Source organism: Balaenoptera acutorostrata, chromosome 11, assembly GCF_949987535.1.
Source record: "Balaenoptera acutorostrata chromosome 11, mBalAcu1.1, whole genome shotgun sequence".
Classification (NCBI taxonomy): domain Eukaryota; kingdom Metazoa; phylum Chordata; class Mammalia; order Artiodactyla; family Balaenopteridae; genus Balaenoptera; species Balaenoptera acutorostrata.
In genome coordinates, this window is record NC_080074.1 from 53,600,174 (window position 1) to 53,615,338 (window position 15,165).

The window sequence follows — 15,165 nt, forward strand, 5'->3', positions numbered from 1 at the left end:
ATGTGGAACCTGCACCTACAGAGGGCTGACTGTATAATATACAGTCCACTGATCTATTTTTACAATTAACTGTCAACTTAGTTTAGTACCTTTATTCTATGATGGAAGGAAAATATTTATAATCTCTTCTGGAATTAACACCAGGAAAAGATTTATGTGCACAATTTAGAATACAATTTTAGGGAATTTAGAAGACCACTGAAGCCCATCCATGAAACCTCTAGGGACCACATGGGCCAAAGGTTAAAAAAAACCCCTCAACCACCCTAAAACCTTACTTGGGCTTTTAAAATTTAAACTTAAATGATGACTATAGTAACTGCACTGCTCAGTTTTGTCCATCGTTTCTTAATTTTTCAATACGACTACTGATATTATTTGTCTTCTTGGTTTCTTGCATAGTCATGAATGAAAATGGGGGAAGGCAGGGGAACTAAACGGGCAGCTACTACTTACAAGCATCATAAACGCATAGGTATATTGTGCCCTAAGTAAATCTAGTAAGACGGAAAATATTAGATTTTTAATTCTATCGACACACTGACAGGCTTTTTCTAGTTCATTTAAAACGAAGATTCTAAATTATTTAATAGAACTAAGTCACATGTAATCTTTTAGGAGCATAATTAAATAAATCATCCATACACTTATATGTGCAATCCTTTAAATGGGAAATCAGGGAGAGATGAGAAAATAAGACTCCAGTATTTATACTAATTCCAAAAAAGACTCAGTAGATTTCACTACGTAAAATTTATTTCCTTTTCTTTTTTTATAAAAAATGTATAACACCAGCACCTACTCTTCAATCAGTTAATTTATGAAACCATTCTCTTTTGTAGAATACACACTGGCATTGAAACAGTTTAAAGAAATGTAATGGCTATCTACAAAAAATTAGTTTTGATTTGTTGTATTTCCCCCATACTTCATGAGTCTGAACACATAAGAGAAAATTAAAATTTTCAAACATTTTATATTCAGCAATTAAAAAAAAGTACACTGTTTTCCTGCTATGGTCTTTATAAAGGACTTAAATTTTCAAGTTAAAAAAAAGGTACTAGGATAACTCTGCTGTATCCTATAACAGCATTTTTATATAGAACGATTTGAATTGGCATGCAAGCAACTTCTCTAGTTGCAACATACCAGTAATTTAGGGAAAATTACACCCATTTTACAGAAAAATCCCAATGCATATACTGCAATAAGCTCAAAGCAGTGTTAAAAAGACCAGTGTGAATGGCACACAAAAACTGTTTCTTTATAGATTATTAATTGGAATTCCTGATCATGAAGTAGGCACAGGGAGATCCAGTCCTTAGGGCTTTGCTCTCTGGAAAAACACCTGTAAATAAAGTATTTGTACGATTAGTACTGATGTCAGAAGATTATCACCTTTACCTGAAGAATGGCTCCAGGTTACTGGGTGCTAGTCACTCTTTTGTAAAATACAATAGATTATGTAAAACATTTCATATACTCCATAAACCCACACATAATACAAGTCAAGAACTTTCTCTTCTGGACAACTTGATAAGGTCTAGAGATAACTTATGTTGCCATTTACTAGTGAAAATATGGTATTACCTCCAATGCTGTGAGATTCAAGCAGTCAGAGGAAAACATGCTCTTGACACCTTTTTGCTGATTGGCACTACTGTCAAAGCTAATGCTAGGAAATTAAATTTTGAGGAAGAAACAAACAAGTCAAAGCTAAAGACAGCAGTTGTTATCTCTTAACTATTTATTTATTTGATTATGAAAAAATACTTCCAATTCAACATTTGAGACTATGAATGAGTAGGCTAGAGGTTGTGCTAGGCACTGGCTCAGTATTACTACCTTCCATAGTTGGGTACATATTAAGTGAGTACTCTAACGAATAAATGGTAGGCAGTAAGCTCATTATGGATAAGGACCACATTCGTCATTATATCCCTAACACCTAGTAGATCAGACATTCACTTAACAATTACTAACTGTCTATTGACTAAGTGGAGAGAAAAGAATCATCAATATACGAGCAAAAAATAGCCCTACAAAGAGGCCATGCTTGAGATAAGCCTAGAAGAATGGGTAGAATTCATAAAGGAGAAGCATGCTAATAAGGCAGAATTGTTGAAGAACAGCAAGAATAGTAAAGACTGTTCCTGCAAGAGAAACCGGAAAGGTAGTCTGAGATCAGAATCTGAAAAAAAAACACCTAAATGCCAAACTAAGAAATATGTACTTTTTAGTCAATAAGTTATGAAGATTATGAGGAAGAGGGAGGAATTTCAGAGGACTGTTCAATGTTTTCAAACAGATCAGCTTGGATAGAACAATGGAAGGGAAATCAGAGTGAGATAAGAAGCCTACACCAGAGTGGCAGCAGTAGAGACAGAAAGGAAGTTAGAGAGCAAGGAGGAAACAATCAGCAAGATCTAAGGATCAATCAGATAGGAACAGAGTAGGCACAAAAGAAGGAAGTTCATTTTTTCCAACTAGAATAATAACGCTATCACTGAAGAGAAGCTGGGCTGGGGAGGGAGACTTTATAAATGCTGTTTGGATGAATATGTTTGGGGCACAGGCCTGCTACAATGTACCCAGATCTGCTATAACAGATATCTCTAATAGAGAGTTACAATTGTTTTAGTCCTTTAATCCAGTGTGATTGATCTGTTACTTAACAGAGGTTACCTCCATAGGCACTTTGCTTTTATGGGGAAATGGGAGAGGGGAGGGTTCTCAATGACAGAGAGTAACTCTATCTTCTCACAAACTCTTTTGTCAGTTTACGCTGACAAACTACTACTAGGGGAAAAACTTGCAAGGGAAGATGTTAGCACCAAAGTCAAAGGATAGCACATTTATTTATCAGCAAAGCCCCTTGACTTGAATGCCTTGGGCAAAAGAACGAGGGAGCCATTAAGTTACCTGCCACTAAGAAATTTAACACAGTGCTTTACCCTCAAATTTGCTGAATGAAGATAATAAGTAAAAATAAAGAATAGTTCCTCATCCTGTCACACTGTAACTTTATTTCCAGACCATGAGCTCCTTGAGGGCAAGGAACGTCACTCATATTGGTATTTGCAGCAGTTAGCATAGTATGTGTTACATAAAAAGCAGTCGTGGAGTACTGAATGACTGACTACCTGGGTGAAAGCAAGATACCTGTTTCATGGATTTAACTGTAAAAATGAATACCAAATACATATTTGGTACTTCTTGCCAACTTGGAGGTTGACTGGTTGGTTTGTTTTAATTTGGTGATTTTATGAATGTAAAAAGAGCCTTAATGGCCAAATCTGAGGATTCTACTTTTTGTCCATTTTGCAATTCAAAAGTTTCAAGATAGAGTAAAACCAAGTAACTCATACTTGTTTCTTTATTTTTAGCTCCTTCCTTTCAACTCAATATGGGCAGTTGTTCATAAACATTACTTGTTCTCCCAATCCTCTAGTTCCTATTTAATTACCACAAAACTTAAAGGAAACTTAAATTTTCATACCAACATGCTCAGGCACATACACATTCAGTTTGCTTATCTAACTTTCTATAATCTTTTGTAGGAGCTCAGTTGAAAGGGGCTTCACAGAAAACTGCAGTGTAACATCTATTAACCATGGATTCTTAGAAGCAGGTTTTAGAGCAAAGAGATCCCCAAATATGTAACTGTTGGTCAAACTACAGTATGACACAGTATCCTGTAATATGTATTCTCTCTTGGCTCTGAAACATCACCTAATTGTATGAAGATATATAAGTTTTTCCAAATACCTACCTTTAAGTAGTTTTTAAAAACTTTAGCATCAGGCTGCTGAAGTGCTTGGCAAAACTCCTGGGGGGCCAGGAGGGGAGGAGAGAGAAAAGAATGAGCTATCTGTATTAAATTCATCATAATTCAAAACCACAGTGTTCTTTTTAAATTATGATTAAAAAAATAAAATCGACCATCTTAACCATTTTTTTTTTTTTTTTTTTTTAAGGATTTTCTTATTTATTTATTTATTTATTTATTTATTTATTTATTTATTTATTTTTGGCTGTGTTGGGTCTTCGGTTCGTGCGAGGGCTTTCTCCAGTTGCGGCAAGCGGGGGCCACTCTTCATCGCGGTGCGGGGACCGCTCTTCATCGCGGTGCGCGGGCCTTTCTCTATCGCGGCCCCTCCCGTCGCGGGGCACAGGCTCCAGACGCGCAGGCTCAGCAATTGTGGCTCACGGGCCCAGCTGCTCCGTGGCATGTGGGATCTTCCCAGACCAGGGCTCGAACCCGTGTCCCCTGCATTAGCAGGCAGATTCTCAACCACTGCGCCACCAGGGAAGCCCCATCTTAACCATTTTTATGTGTATAGTACAGCAGTGTTAACTATAGGCAACTGTCATGCAACAGATCTCTAGAATTTTTTCATCTTGCAAAACTGAAACTCTATACCCATTGAACAACTCCCCCTTTTCCCCTTTTTCCAGCCCCCATCCCCTGGCCACCACCATTCTGCTTTCTGTTTCTAAGAGTTTGACCACTTTAGATACTTCATTGTGGGTGGAATCATGCAGCATCTCTTTTTGTGACTGGCTTATTTCATTTAGCATAACATCCTCAAGGTTCATCCATGTTGTAGCATATGACAGAATTTCCTTTTTTTTTTTTTTTAAAAGGCTGAATCATATTCCATTGTATGTATATACCACATTTTACTCATCCATTCACCCATCAGTGAGCATTTAGGCTGCTTCAAATCTCTAGGATTCATATTATAATTTAACAATTAATTAACCTGAACAGTTCCTTACCAAAAAGGTTATATGACATTTTCAAACGTAATACTTGTCAGGCTGCTTTCACTTTTGAGAACATGGCCTCCTGGGCAAGATTGACTCTTGCCTCAGAAGGGTGAGTGGGACAAAAACCACATGGCTATGGCTGTTTTCATCTAGTAAGAGGGTAACTGAGCGGAGCCAGACTAACAGAAAAAGAGAAAATTCTCTTCAACAGAATTGTGCAGGGACTTCCCTGGTGGTCCAGTGGCTAAGACTCCCTGCTCCTAATGCAGGGGGGCCTGGGTTCGATCCCTGGTCAGGGAACTAGATTCCACATGCTGCAACTAAGAGTCTGCATGCCGCAACCAAAGATCCCACAGGTGGCAGCTAAAAGATCCTGCATGCCACAACTAAGACCTGGCACAGCCAAATAAATAAATAAATAAATAAATAAATAATTAGGATTGTGCAAAAAGTGCTGTCAGAAGGCATATGAAAAAGGGAAAACGGGTAATCATTATCTTTTATAAGCAAATTATTAGATAGAAATATAATACACAGAAAGACAAATATCTTATGATATTGCTTATATGTGGAGTCTAAAAAGAGGGTACAAATGAACTTATTTACAAAACAGAAACAGACTCTAAAAACAAACTTATGGTTACCAAAGGGGAAATGTGTGTGTGTGTGGGAGGGATAAATTGGGAGATTGGGACTGACATATACACACTACTATATATAAAATAGATAACTCATAAGAACCTACTGTATAGCACAGGGAACTCTACTCAATACTTTATAATAGCCTATATGGGAAAAGAATCTAAAAAAGAGTGGATATACGTCTATGTATAACTGATTCACTTTGTTGTACATCTGAAACTAAACACAACACTGTAGTCAACTAAACTCCAATAAAAATAAAAAAAGAAATAAAGAAAAAATAATTTTGCTTCATTTAGCAATCTGGGAAACTACTGATATTATTCAAAATTGAACGGTATATTTCTATTTTTGAGGTGCACTAAGATCATACGAGTAATTAATAATGTATTGTTTTCATAAAATACTAATTTACTTGTGTAACAAATGATAACTGAGAAAATTAATATCAAGTTAAAGATATGTCATAAAATAAGAGATCATAAATTCACTAAAAATGAGTTTTATGATTACTCTTATGTGAGATCTGTTTCTACCTCATTAGAATTACATGCTATTGGACAACAGGTCTGGATAACTATGCATCCAGAAAACAATCGAATGCCATCATATAAATCACTCTGAAAGAGTGCAAAAATGCAAGATAGCTTTCCAGGCACTTACCTCAAAATACGGTTTCAGATTCACAAATTAAGCACTGGTGAGCTTGGCCTGTGTAAAATGAACTACCTGGCACAAACTTTCAGAGCAGAGGTTCGTGTGCCACAGCCCCCTCTGGCAGTCTGGGGGAGCCTGCTGGACTTCTTGCAGAATGTTTTAAAAAACACACTTGTGACACACGGGGTTACAAAGGAAGCTAATTACAATGAATTATGGTTATCAAATGTATTTGTGACATGTGGTAGAAGAATACGACTTACTGATTTAGATAACAAGGTCTAGTGGCATATTCTAATAACTCATAATTTCAAAAAGTTGATGAATATAAATAATATTTTGAGATCTGTGGAACAACTAATGCAATATAAAAATACCTGTGATTTCTATGGGTGACAACATCACAGGCAATGCAAATACTACTGTGATTTGTCCCCTACACAATGGTAGGAAATTAAATTTCTGTTAAAGGTAGTGAAAATAAAAACAGTTTTTTCCCATTCAATTTCATAGGCCCCCTGACATTTGGACTTTCGCTATCCTATACATAGTAAATCAAGGTGGATGTAGTTTGGCTTCCTTGAAACAAAATTTAGATTGAATTACATAGCTCTATTTCTTTAATTAAGAGGAAAATCCACTAGGACAGATCTTACCTGAATTATCTCTGGAGCTACTTGCAAGGAAGGCAGGTATTCTTGTTGAAGATACTGAACACATTCTGGGCCCTGAAAATTAAATTGGAACAACATATGTATACTTTAAACACAAAATGGTATTGTGATTAAGAACACAGACTCGGAAGCCAGATTGCTTTGGTTTGAATCCTGGCTCTGGCAAATTTCTAGTAACTTGCCCACTTATTTAACCTCTCTGAGCCTCAGTTTCCACACCTGAAAAATGGAGTTATTGTGAGGCTTGGATGAGTTAAGAAACATAAAGCTGTTAGAACAGCACTTAGCACTGAGGACACGTTAACATTACTTAGTGTTATGCAGTGCTAAAGATTAAACAAATACTCTTCTAAATGCAGGAAGTCACAACGCCAAAGCCTGGTTCCACGCACTGAAAGGAGAAAGCAAAGAGAGGGGCTTCTGGTTCAATCTACCATTGGGTGGACTACAGGGTGTCTATGGGTGCACAAGGGGAAGCCTGTGGGTAGTGCCAGGATAATGAACATCTTTAGAAACTAAAATACAAGCAAGAAAGAACAAAATGCTATGTCGGGAGATAACGGCAATAAAAGTACACCCTCCTCCCCCTTCCAGTTCAATAAACTAGGAAACAGGAATTTAGTAGCCAGGTGAGGAAACCAATACCCAGAAAGATAGGGTGATTTGGCCAATTTGCTGTTAATTAAGTCTGTACTAAGTAAAAAGCAGGTCACCTGACTTCTAAAACCATTGCTCTTCATTGCCAACTGCTGGTACTGCTAGATGCTAAAACTCTAATAGTTTTCTGGGTTTTCAAGGGTAAACTTGGTAGAGGGAAGGGAGAAGTCCACAAACTAACCGCTAACCCCTACACCTTCTCAACAGCTACAAAGGAACTTAGGATAAAATTTGAAAACGGTCTTCCTATAGCAATTTGTTTCTGAGACAGTGGCCTCGACCAAATGCAATAAATCCAATACTTAAAAAAAAAAAAAGGTAAAGAAAAACAAAAAACCCAGCTAATTTCACTTTCAAACTTGAATCTGACTTAAAGGCTTTAATATGTTAATGACTCCAATCTAGTCCAGCTGAAAGTAACAGTTATCAAAATGAAATCAATCCAACTCTCCTCAATGAACTTCCCCCGGCATTAATATGTGGATTTCCTGTTAATAATACTGCTCCCGAATCAAAGGATTTCTTTTTGTTTCCTCATCGACCTTGACTCCTGGCCCTCTAATCCAATCAATCTAGGCCACAATTTAATGACCCTTCAAAGGAAGCTTGTTTCTGAGAGGAGGTAACACTGCACTGTTTATGAAAGTTTCTCACACCCCTTCTACTCTCCCTCTCACCTTTTTCTTTAGTCTACTCTCCCTATACTTACTGCCCATTCACTGCTCATCATTGCATATAACCCCACTGTTATCACTTAAAAATGGAGTATACTTTTGCTTTTTTTTTTAATGAGGAAAAGTAAACTTAGACCTCAAGAGGAAGTCAGTCAGGTAGATAAATGAGAAAACAGAACAATGAAGCAAAAGGTTTTCTAATATAATGTTCCATTTGATTCAATTCTCTGTGTGTCTACATAACAGCTCTAAGGACAAGATAAATACTTCTGAATTGTAAACATCATTCTTACTGTTTGTTAGTCCTCATCCTCCTTGACTCTCTAGCATCCAACAATGTCAACTAGTCTCTTTCATGACTCTCTTCCCTTAACTTTCATTCCTTTGGTTCTACTTCTAGCTTTCTCTTGACTCTTGCTTTAGCCAAAGTTCTTTCTATCCTGGTCTTAGAAAGTCTCATTCATTCCTACTACTTCATCTTAGCAAACTACAACCTGAGGACTCCAAAATCAGTATTTAGTTCTAACTGCTCTAGACCCGTATTTCAAAGTGCCCTGTGAACATTTTTTCCACTTAGCTCTCCTAAATTACAACCCCACTGACTACTGACTTACCAGCCTTTCACATGTAACAAACACCTAGTTCCATTTTGGTTTTTAGCTATTCTACCTCCATGCTTTAGCTGAACGGAATAACACTATTTTCTACCAAGTCTACCATGTGACATCTGATCTGTCTTCATACACCCACCGCTTAACTTTGCCCAGAGTGCCAGCTCCTCCTGGTCAGCCCAATGAATGTACATTTTTTTCAAGGTCTATCAGAAAAACAGAAAAATACCCCCTCTTTTCAATGGCTGTCTTAGACTGCCCTCATAGGCAAAGCTGCTCATTCATCTTTAGTTCCACCATGTTACATTTAATACAAATGTATTAGTTTAACATACCTCTGTTAAAGTACTTACTTAACCCATCCAATTGAGTTTTTAGGTACTGGTCTCCCCTGATTCTAAGCTCCACAAATATTGGGGGACTTTTTACTCATCTTTATACAGGTCTTCTGCAGCCCCAGAACACATACCCCTCACCCTAGCACATAGAGAAAATGCCTGATTGAAAACCCTTCAAATCTCTTTTGGAATCAAAAATTCAAGTTCAAACAAAGTGGGGCCTATACGGAGACTCTGAACAAGACGTCATGCTTTTATTTTAGGCAACTGAGGGAAGACTCATTAGATGACTGCAACTATGTGGGAATGCTAGTCCTGTGTTGGCATCCTAGCTTTGTGAAGTTGGAGACAGAAATTTTTGTTTAAAAAAATAAAATAAAAAAGCGACCTGATTTTCAAATATTGGCAATCAACTCATTATTATTTAAAATACTGTATAAAGCAAACAACACACCAGATAGATTCAGCCCAGAATCACTTATAATTTATACAAATGGTTAAACTGACAAGGACACTACAACATTCTGAAGTAGTAAAGTGTTCTAACCAATCTGTAATACTAAGAAGTTGGACAAATCTGTGAAGAACCACGAGGTAGTGAAATCTAGATCGTGAAATTCTGCTTAAAATTTTTCTCACTCTTTGTCAAACCAAAGAAACATACATTTTAACCTTCCTGTTACCCCAAACATGAAATACAATAAAAGATACTACTATTTTCATTCGACCCACCCCTCACATCCAAAAAAGTCAGAACTGAAGTTAACTTTTATAAAAGATATAGCTTTCAAGAACAAGACATACTCAAAATGACAACAAATAAGGGACTACTCTGGTGGCGCAGTGGTTAAGAATCTGCCTGCCAATGCAGGGGACACAGGTTTGAGACCGGGTCCAGGAAGATCCCACATGCTGCAGAACAACAAAGCCCGTGAGCCACAACTACTGAAGCCCGTGCGCCTAGAGCCCGTGCTCCACAACAAGAGAAGCCACCGCAATGAGAAGCCCACCAAAATAAATAAATAAATAAATAAATTTAAAAAAAAAACTATAACAAATAAGCATGTGAGCTGAAAACGAAGGGGCAGGGAGTACAAAGCTTACCCGTTTGAGATGAATTGTTTTCAGTGTCACTGCACACTCAGATAAAGCCTGTGAGAAACAAGTTTAAGAATTTTAATATAGTCAATTCTTGGTTACTGTTCCAACTTTTCTTTTTATTTCCCTGGCCACTGCTCATTAACATTTACCTCCAAAGAAGGGATGGAATGATTTCCCGGGTGGCTCAGTGGTTAAGAATCCACCTGCCAATGTAGGGGACATGGGTTCAATCCCTGGTCCAGGAAGATCCCACACGCCATGGAGCAACTAAGCCCGTGTGCCACAACTACTGAGCCTGCACTCTAGAGCCCGCAAGCTGCGACTACAGAGCCAGTGTGCCACAGCTACTGAAGCCTGCACACCTAGAGCCCGTGCTCTGCAACAAGAGAAGCCACCACAATGAGAAGCCCATGCACTGCAACAAAGAGTAGTCCCTGCTCGCCTCAACTAGAGAAAGCCTGTGTGCAGCAACAAAGACCCAATGCAGCCAAAAATACATTAAAAAAATAAAATAAATAAATTTACGAAAAAAAAAAAAGGGATGGAGAAAGGAAAGGTAACAGGCAGGCAGATGGAACAAATGGGTTAGATAGAAAATTTTAAAAATAGAAAAATACAAAAATGCTGTCTTAACGCAGTACATGATAATTAAGAAATCTAGCTTTTACTAGGTCCTGGGTAAGTGAGTAAAGGGCAACTGCTTGACATTAAGCATTCTGAAGATGAGATTTGGGGAAACTATCAAATGAGGAAGAGAAAGTTACTCTTAATAATTAGGAAAAAAAACATTAAGCCAAGTTTTAGAATGAAAGTAGAGGCAGGAAACTAATAACTCAATCAAGCTTTAAAAAATGTTTGCATCATGTACCCTTTCATGGTCCTAGAAAAAGAGTCTTGGCTGTTAAAGTTGGAGGAGTTGGATTTTATACGTTCAACTTTAACATCAAGATTTAGTTAAGAATCAAAAGGTCCAAAAGGTATCATTTTTTAAAAAATGAATTCTGATTTGAAATTTTTTTTGTTTTAAAAAGGCCTTGAAATGTAATATAATCAACCTGGCATTAAAAAAGAAATTGTGAGTTAGAACACATGAGATTTACACAAAGTAAACACAGACTCCTAGGTGCTTACCAATACTGTTTGTGCATCTGCCAGGTCAAAGGTTTGTTTTAAAGGTGCTAGGAAACATGCAGGGACAATGTGCTTATAAACAAAATCAGCAAATCCCACTGGTCCGTCTTTACCTCCTGTCAAGAGAATTCAGATTTTCATCTTGTATAAAAAGAAAGTCATTTAATTTATCACTGGTGAAAATCAACTCCCAGCTCCTGTCTATGTTAGGGCTAGGATCCCATTTCATCTCTCTTGTCTCAGGAAACAGGTTGGGGAATGAAGTTTTTTTTTTTTCTCTAAATCATCTTACCCCAGAGTTCTACCAACTTGGAAAGGATGATAAAACACGTTTTCTGGGCAATTGGATCTGGATATTCGACTGCTCCTTGAATAACAGTTACCAACACTCGTTCTACATTCTCTGCACCTGAAGAGAAAAAAAAAAGAGTTCAATCTCATAAAGAACTAGAAAGGCAACCTGAAGCTCTCACTTCATATATAGTAACATGACAAAAACAATTATAGAGTTGCTAAGATCCTCAGTTTTTATTAACTTGGCTCCTAAATTTTAAGCATAAAACATTGAAAAATTACTATTCCCTTATTATCTTGCCCTCTGGATTTCCATATAGCAAAATATTCTATGTTGATCTATATAGTCTCATTTATTTTAAATTTCAAAACAGCAAAGTGGCCAGTAAGATTTAATTGTCAGGTCAATTCTGGCAAGTAGCTACCACACTATTTATACTATGAAGGAACCAATTAATACAGCTTTAGGCACGCATGGAACATTTCTCTAGGATAGACCACATACTAGAACACAAAACAAGCCTCAACAAATTTAAGAGGATAGAAATTATTTCAAACATCTTTTCTGACCACAACGGCATGAAACTAGAAATCAACCACAGAAGAAAAACAAAAAAACCCCCGACTACATGCAGACTAAACAACATGCTACTAAAAAAAAAAGAGGAAATCAAAAAATACCAAAACAAATGCTAATGAAAACACAACCATACGAAATCTACAGAATGCAGCAAAAGCAGTCATAGGAGGGAAGTTTATAGAGATTCAGGGCTTCCTCAAAAAACAACTTAACCTACCATGTAAAAGAATTAGAAAAAGAACACACAAAATCTGAAGTCAACAGAGGAAGGAAATAAAGATCAGAGAGGAACTAAACAGAGATTAAAAAAAAAACAGAAAAAGTCAATAAAACCAAGAGCTGGGGGACTTCCCTGGTGGCATAGTGGTTAAGAAACCGCCGGCCGATGCAGGGGACATGGGTTCAATTCCTAGTCCAGGAAGATCCCACATGCCGCAAAGCAACTAAGCCTGTGCACAACTACTGAGCCTGCGCTCTAGAGCCCGTGAGCCACAACTACTGAGCCAGCGGGCCACAACTACTGAAGCCTGTGTGCCCTAGAGCCTGTGCGCTGCAACTACTGAGCCCATGCGCTCTAGGGCATGCATGCTGCAACTACTGAAGCCCGTGCGCCTAGAGCCTGTGCTCTGCAAGAGAAACCACTGCAATGAGAAGCTCGTGTACTGCAACGAAGAGTAGCCCCCACTCACCACAACTAGAGAAAGCCCGTGCACAGCAAGGAAGCAGCCAAAAAAAAAAAAGCACTTTATTTAAATAAATGAACAAACAAGTAAGTAAATCATAGCAATATTTTCTTAGATCAGTCTCCCAAGGCAAAAGAAAGAAAAGCGAAAATAAACAAATGGGACCTAGTCAAACTTATAAGCTTTTGCACCGCAAAGGAAACCATAAATGAAATGAAAAGACAACCTATGGACTGGAAGAAAATATTTGCAAATGATGAGACCGACAAGGGCTTAATTTCCAAAATATACAAATAGCTCATACTGCTCAATAACAACAAAAAAAAGCCAACCCTGTCAAAAAACGGGCAGAAAACCTAAATAGACATTTCTCCAAAGACAAACAGATGGCCAACATGCACATTAAAAGATGCTCAACATTGCTAATTATTAGAGAAATGCAAATCAAAACTACGATGAGGTATCACCTCACACTGGTCAGAATGGCCCTCATCAAAAAGTATCCAATAATAAATGCTGGAGAGGGTGCAGAGAAAAGGGAACCCTCCTACACTGTTGCTGGCAATGTAAATTGGTGCACCCGCTACGGAGAACAGTTCCTTAAAAAACTGGAGGTTCCTTAAAAAAACTAAAAGTGGAGTTACCATATGATCCAGCAATCCCACTCCTGGGTATATACCCGGAAAACATGAAAACTCTAATTAGAAAAGATACATGCACACCAATGTTCACAGCAGCACTATTTACAACAGCCGAAACATGGAAGCAACCTAAATGTCCATCAACAAATGAATGGATAAAGAAGACGTGCGGTATATATACAATGGAATATTACTCAGCCATAAAAAAGAATGAAATATTTCAATTTGCAGCAACATGGACCTAGAAATTATCATACTAAGTGAAGTAAGTCAAACAGAGAAAGACAAATATTGTATGATATCACTTATATGTGGAATCTAAAACTTGACACAAATGAACTTATGTATAAAACAGAAACAGACTCACAGACACAGAAAACAAACTTATGGTTACAAAGGGGAAGGTAGGGATAAATTAGGAGTATGAGATTAACACATACTACTATATATAAAACAGATAAACAACAAGGATTTACTTATAACACAGGGAACTGTATTCAATATGCTGTAATAACCTGTAACGGAAAAGAATCTGAAAAAGGATATGTATATACGTGTATAACTGAATCACTTCGCTGTATACCTGAAACTAATACAACATTGTAAATCAACTTAAAAAAAAAAAAAAGGAATACTGCTTTAGGAAAATGGGAACTGAATACAAGTTAATTTTAAGGTCCTCTATGTGAAAATGATTCCCACCCTGATGGTAATGAACTGTCATCTTTGGGGCCAACATATAACTACTTCAAAAGTTTAGTGTTTACTCCACCTAGCTCTTGCTCATATAGATATACAACTGTGACAAGTACTTAGACGATTTAGGCACTGCACGCATCCCCACCTTGATTTGCTATGACTTCGCTCATTCCACTGCCTGTGACTGTTTGCAGGAAAGCAAAGTAACTCCTGCGCAACATCTGCTTCTCTAAAGCAGCAGACTGGTCATTTTCTTCTGCTGGTCGGAGCAAAACTTCAAAAATTGCATGAAGAAGAGGCATAAACATTTGTTGTAAAAATGGGGATACCTGTATCTGAAGAGATGAAACAACTATTACTATTTCAGAAATAAGAAAATTATTAATATGAAACTTAGACAAAACATGTTTTACATAAAGCCTTTTTCTAGAGATTCTAGTTAGGACACATATTTACATAATTTGGTTAGCAAATATCAATGTTAAGACAAAAATCTATAGAGCATAACAGTATTGAAAGCCTCAAGATCGTTAAGTTCAACCCATTTCCTACAGTTCAAGATTCAGGTTCAAATAACATGGAGTCAGACATATTTCACAATCAAATATTGCCATGGAATATTTTCAAATTTAAATTCTCAATAAATGAATTCTACTGCTAAATTATAAATGAATTTATATGACTGAGCTCTCAGGCTTTACATGCCCTTGAGCAAATTGCTTAACTTCTGTGTCTCAGTCTCTTCATCCTTAAAACAACAATACTTAACTTCTAGGGTTGTAACAAAGATCAAATCAATGTATAAGAAAATGCTCTGAACAGATTTTGAACACAGAAAACACTATGTAAGTGTTAGTAATTTTTATTAGCCAACTTATGCTTAGGTTACTGACACTGAATTATTTTTAAACTACTTGGGCACCCAAATTACAGGGCTTAAAATTTATTCTTTAGGCATTTATTATTCAATGCTGTTTTATTTGCTTTTCTAAAATACCAGACTAATATTT

The 15,165-nt window shown here is 37.1% G+C and overlaps 1 protein-coding gene across 4 annotated transcripts in view; it reads right to left on the reverse strand.

Annotated features, from left to right (window-relative positions):
- Nucleotides 1-738: 738 nt before the first annotated feature.
- XPOT (exportin for tRNA) overlaps nt 739-15,165 on the reverse strand; it is a 148,566-nt gene continuing 134,139 nt past the window's right edge. For all 4 annotated transcript variants that reach the window (XM_057557664.1, XM_057557663.1, XM_007179742.2 and 1 more), the window contains 7 exons: nt 14,301-14,490; nt 11,551-11,667; nt 11,259-11,374; nt 10,131-10,178; nt 6,729-6,800; nt 3,773-3,829; nt 739-1,348 (listed from right to left, as the gene is read on the reverse strand). In XM_057557664.1, the coding sequence (XP_057413647.1) occupies nt 1,322-1,348; nt 3,773-3,829; nt 6,729-6,800; nt 10,131-10,178; nt 11,259-11,374; nt 11,551-11,667; nt 14,301-14,490 (627 nt within the window). In that variant the 3' untranslated portion in view covers nt 739-1,321. The remainder of the gene's footprint in view (nt 1,349-3,772; nt 3,830-6,728; nt 6,801-10,130; nt 10,179-11,258; nt 11,375-11,550; nt 11,668-14,300; nt 14,491-15,165) is intronic.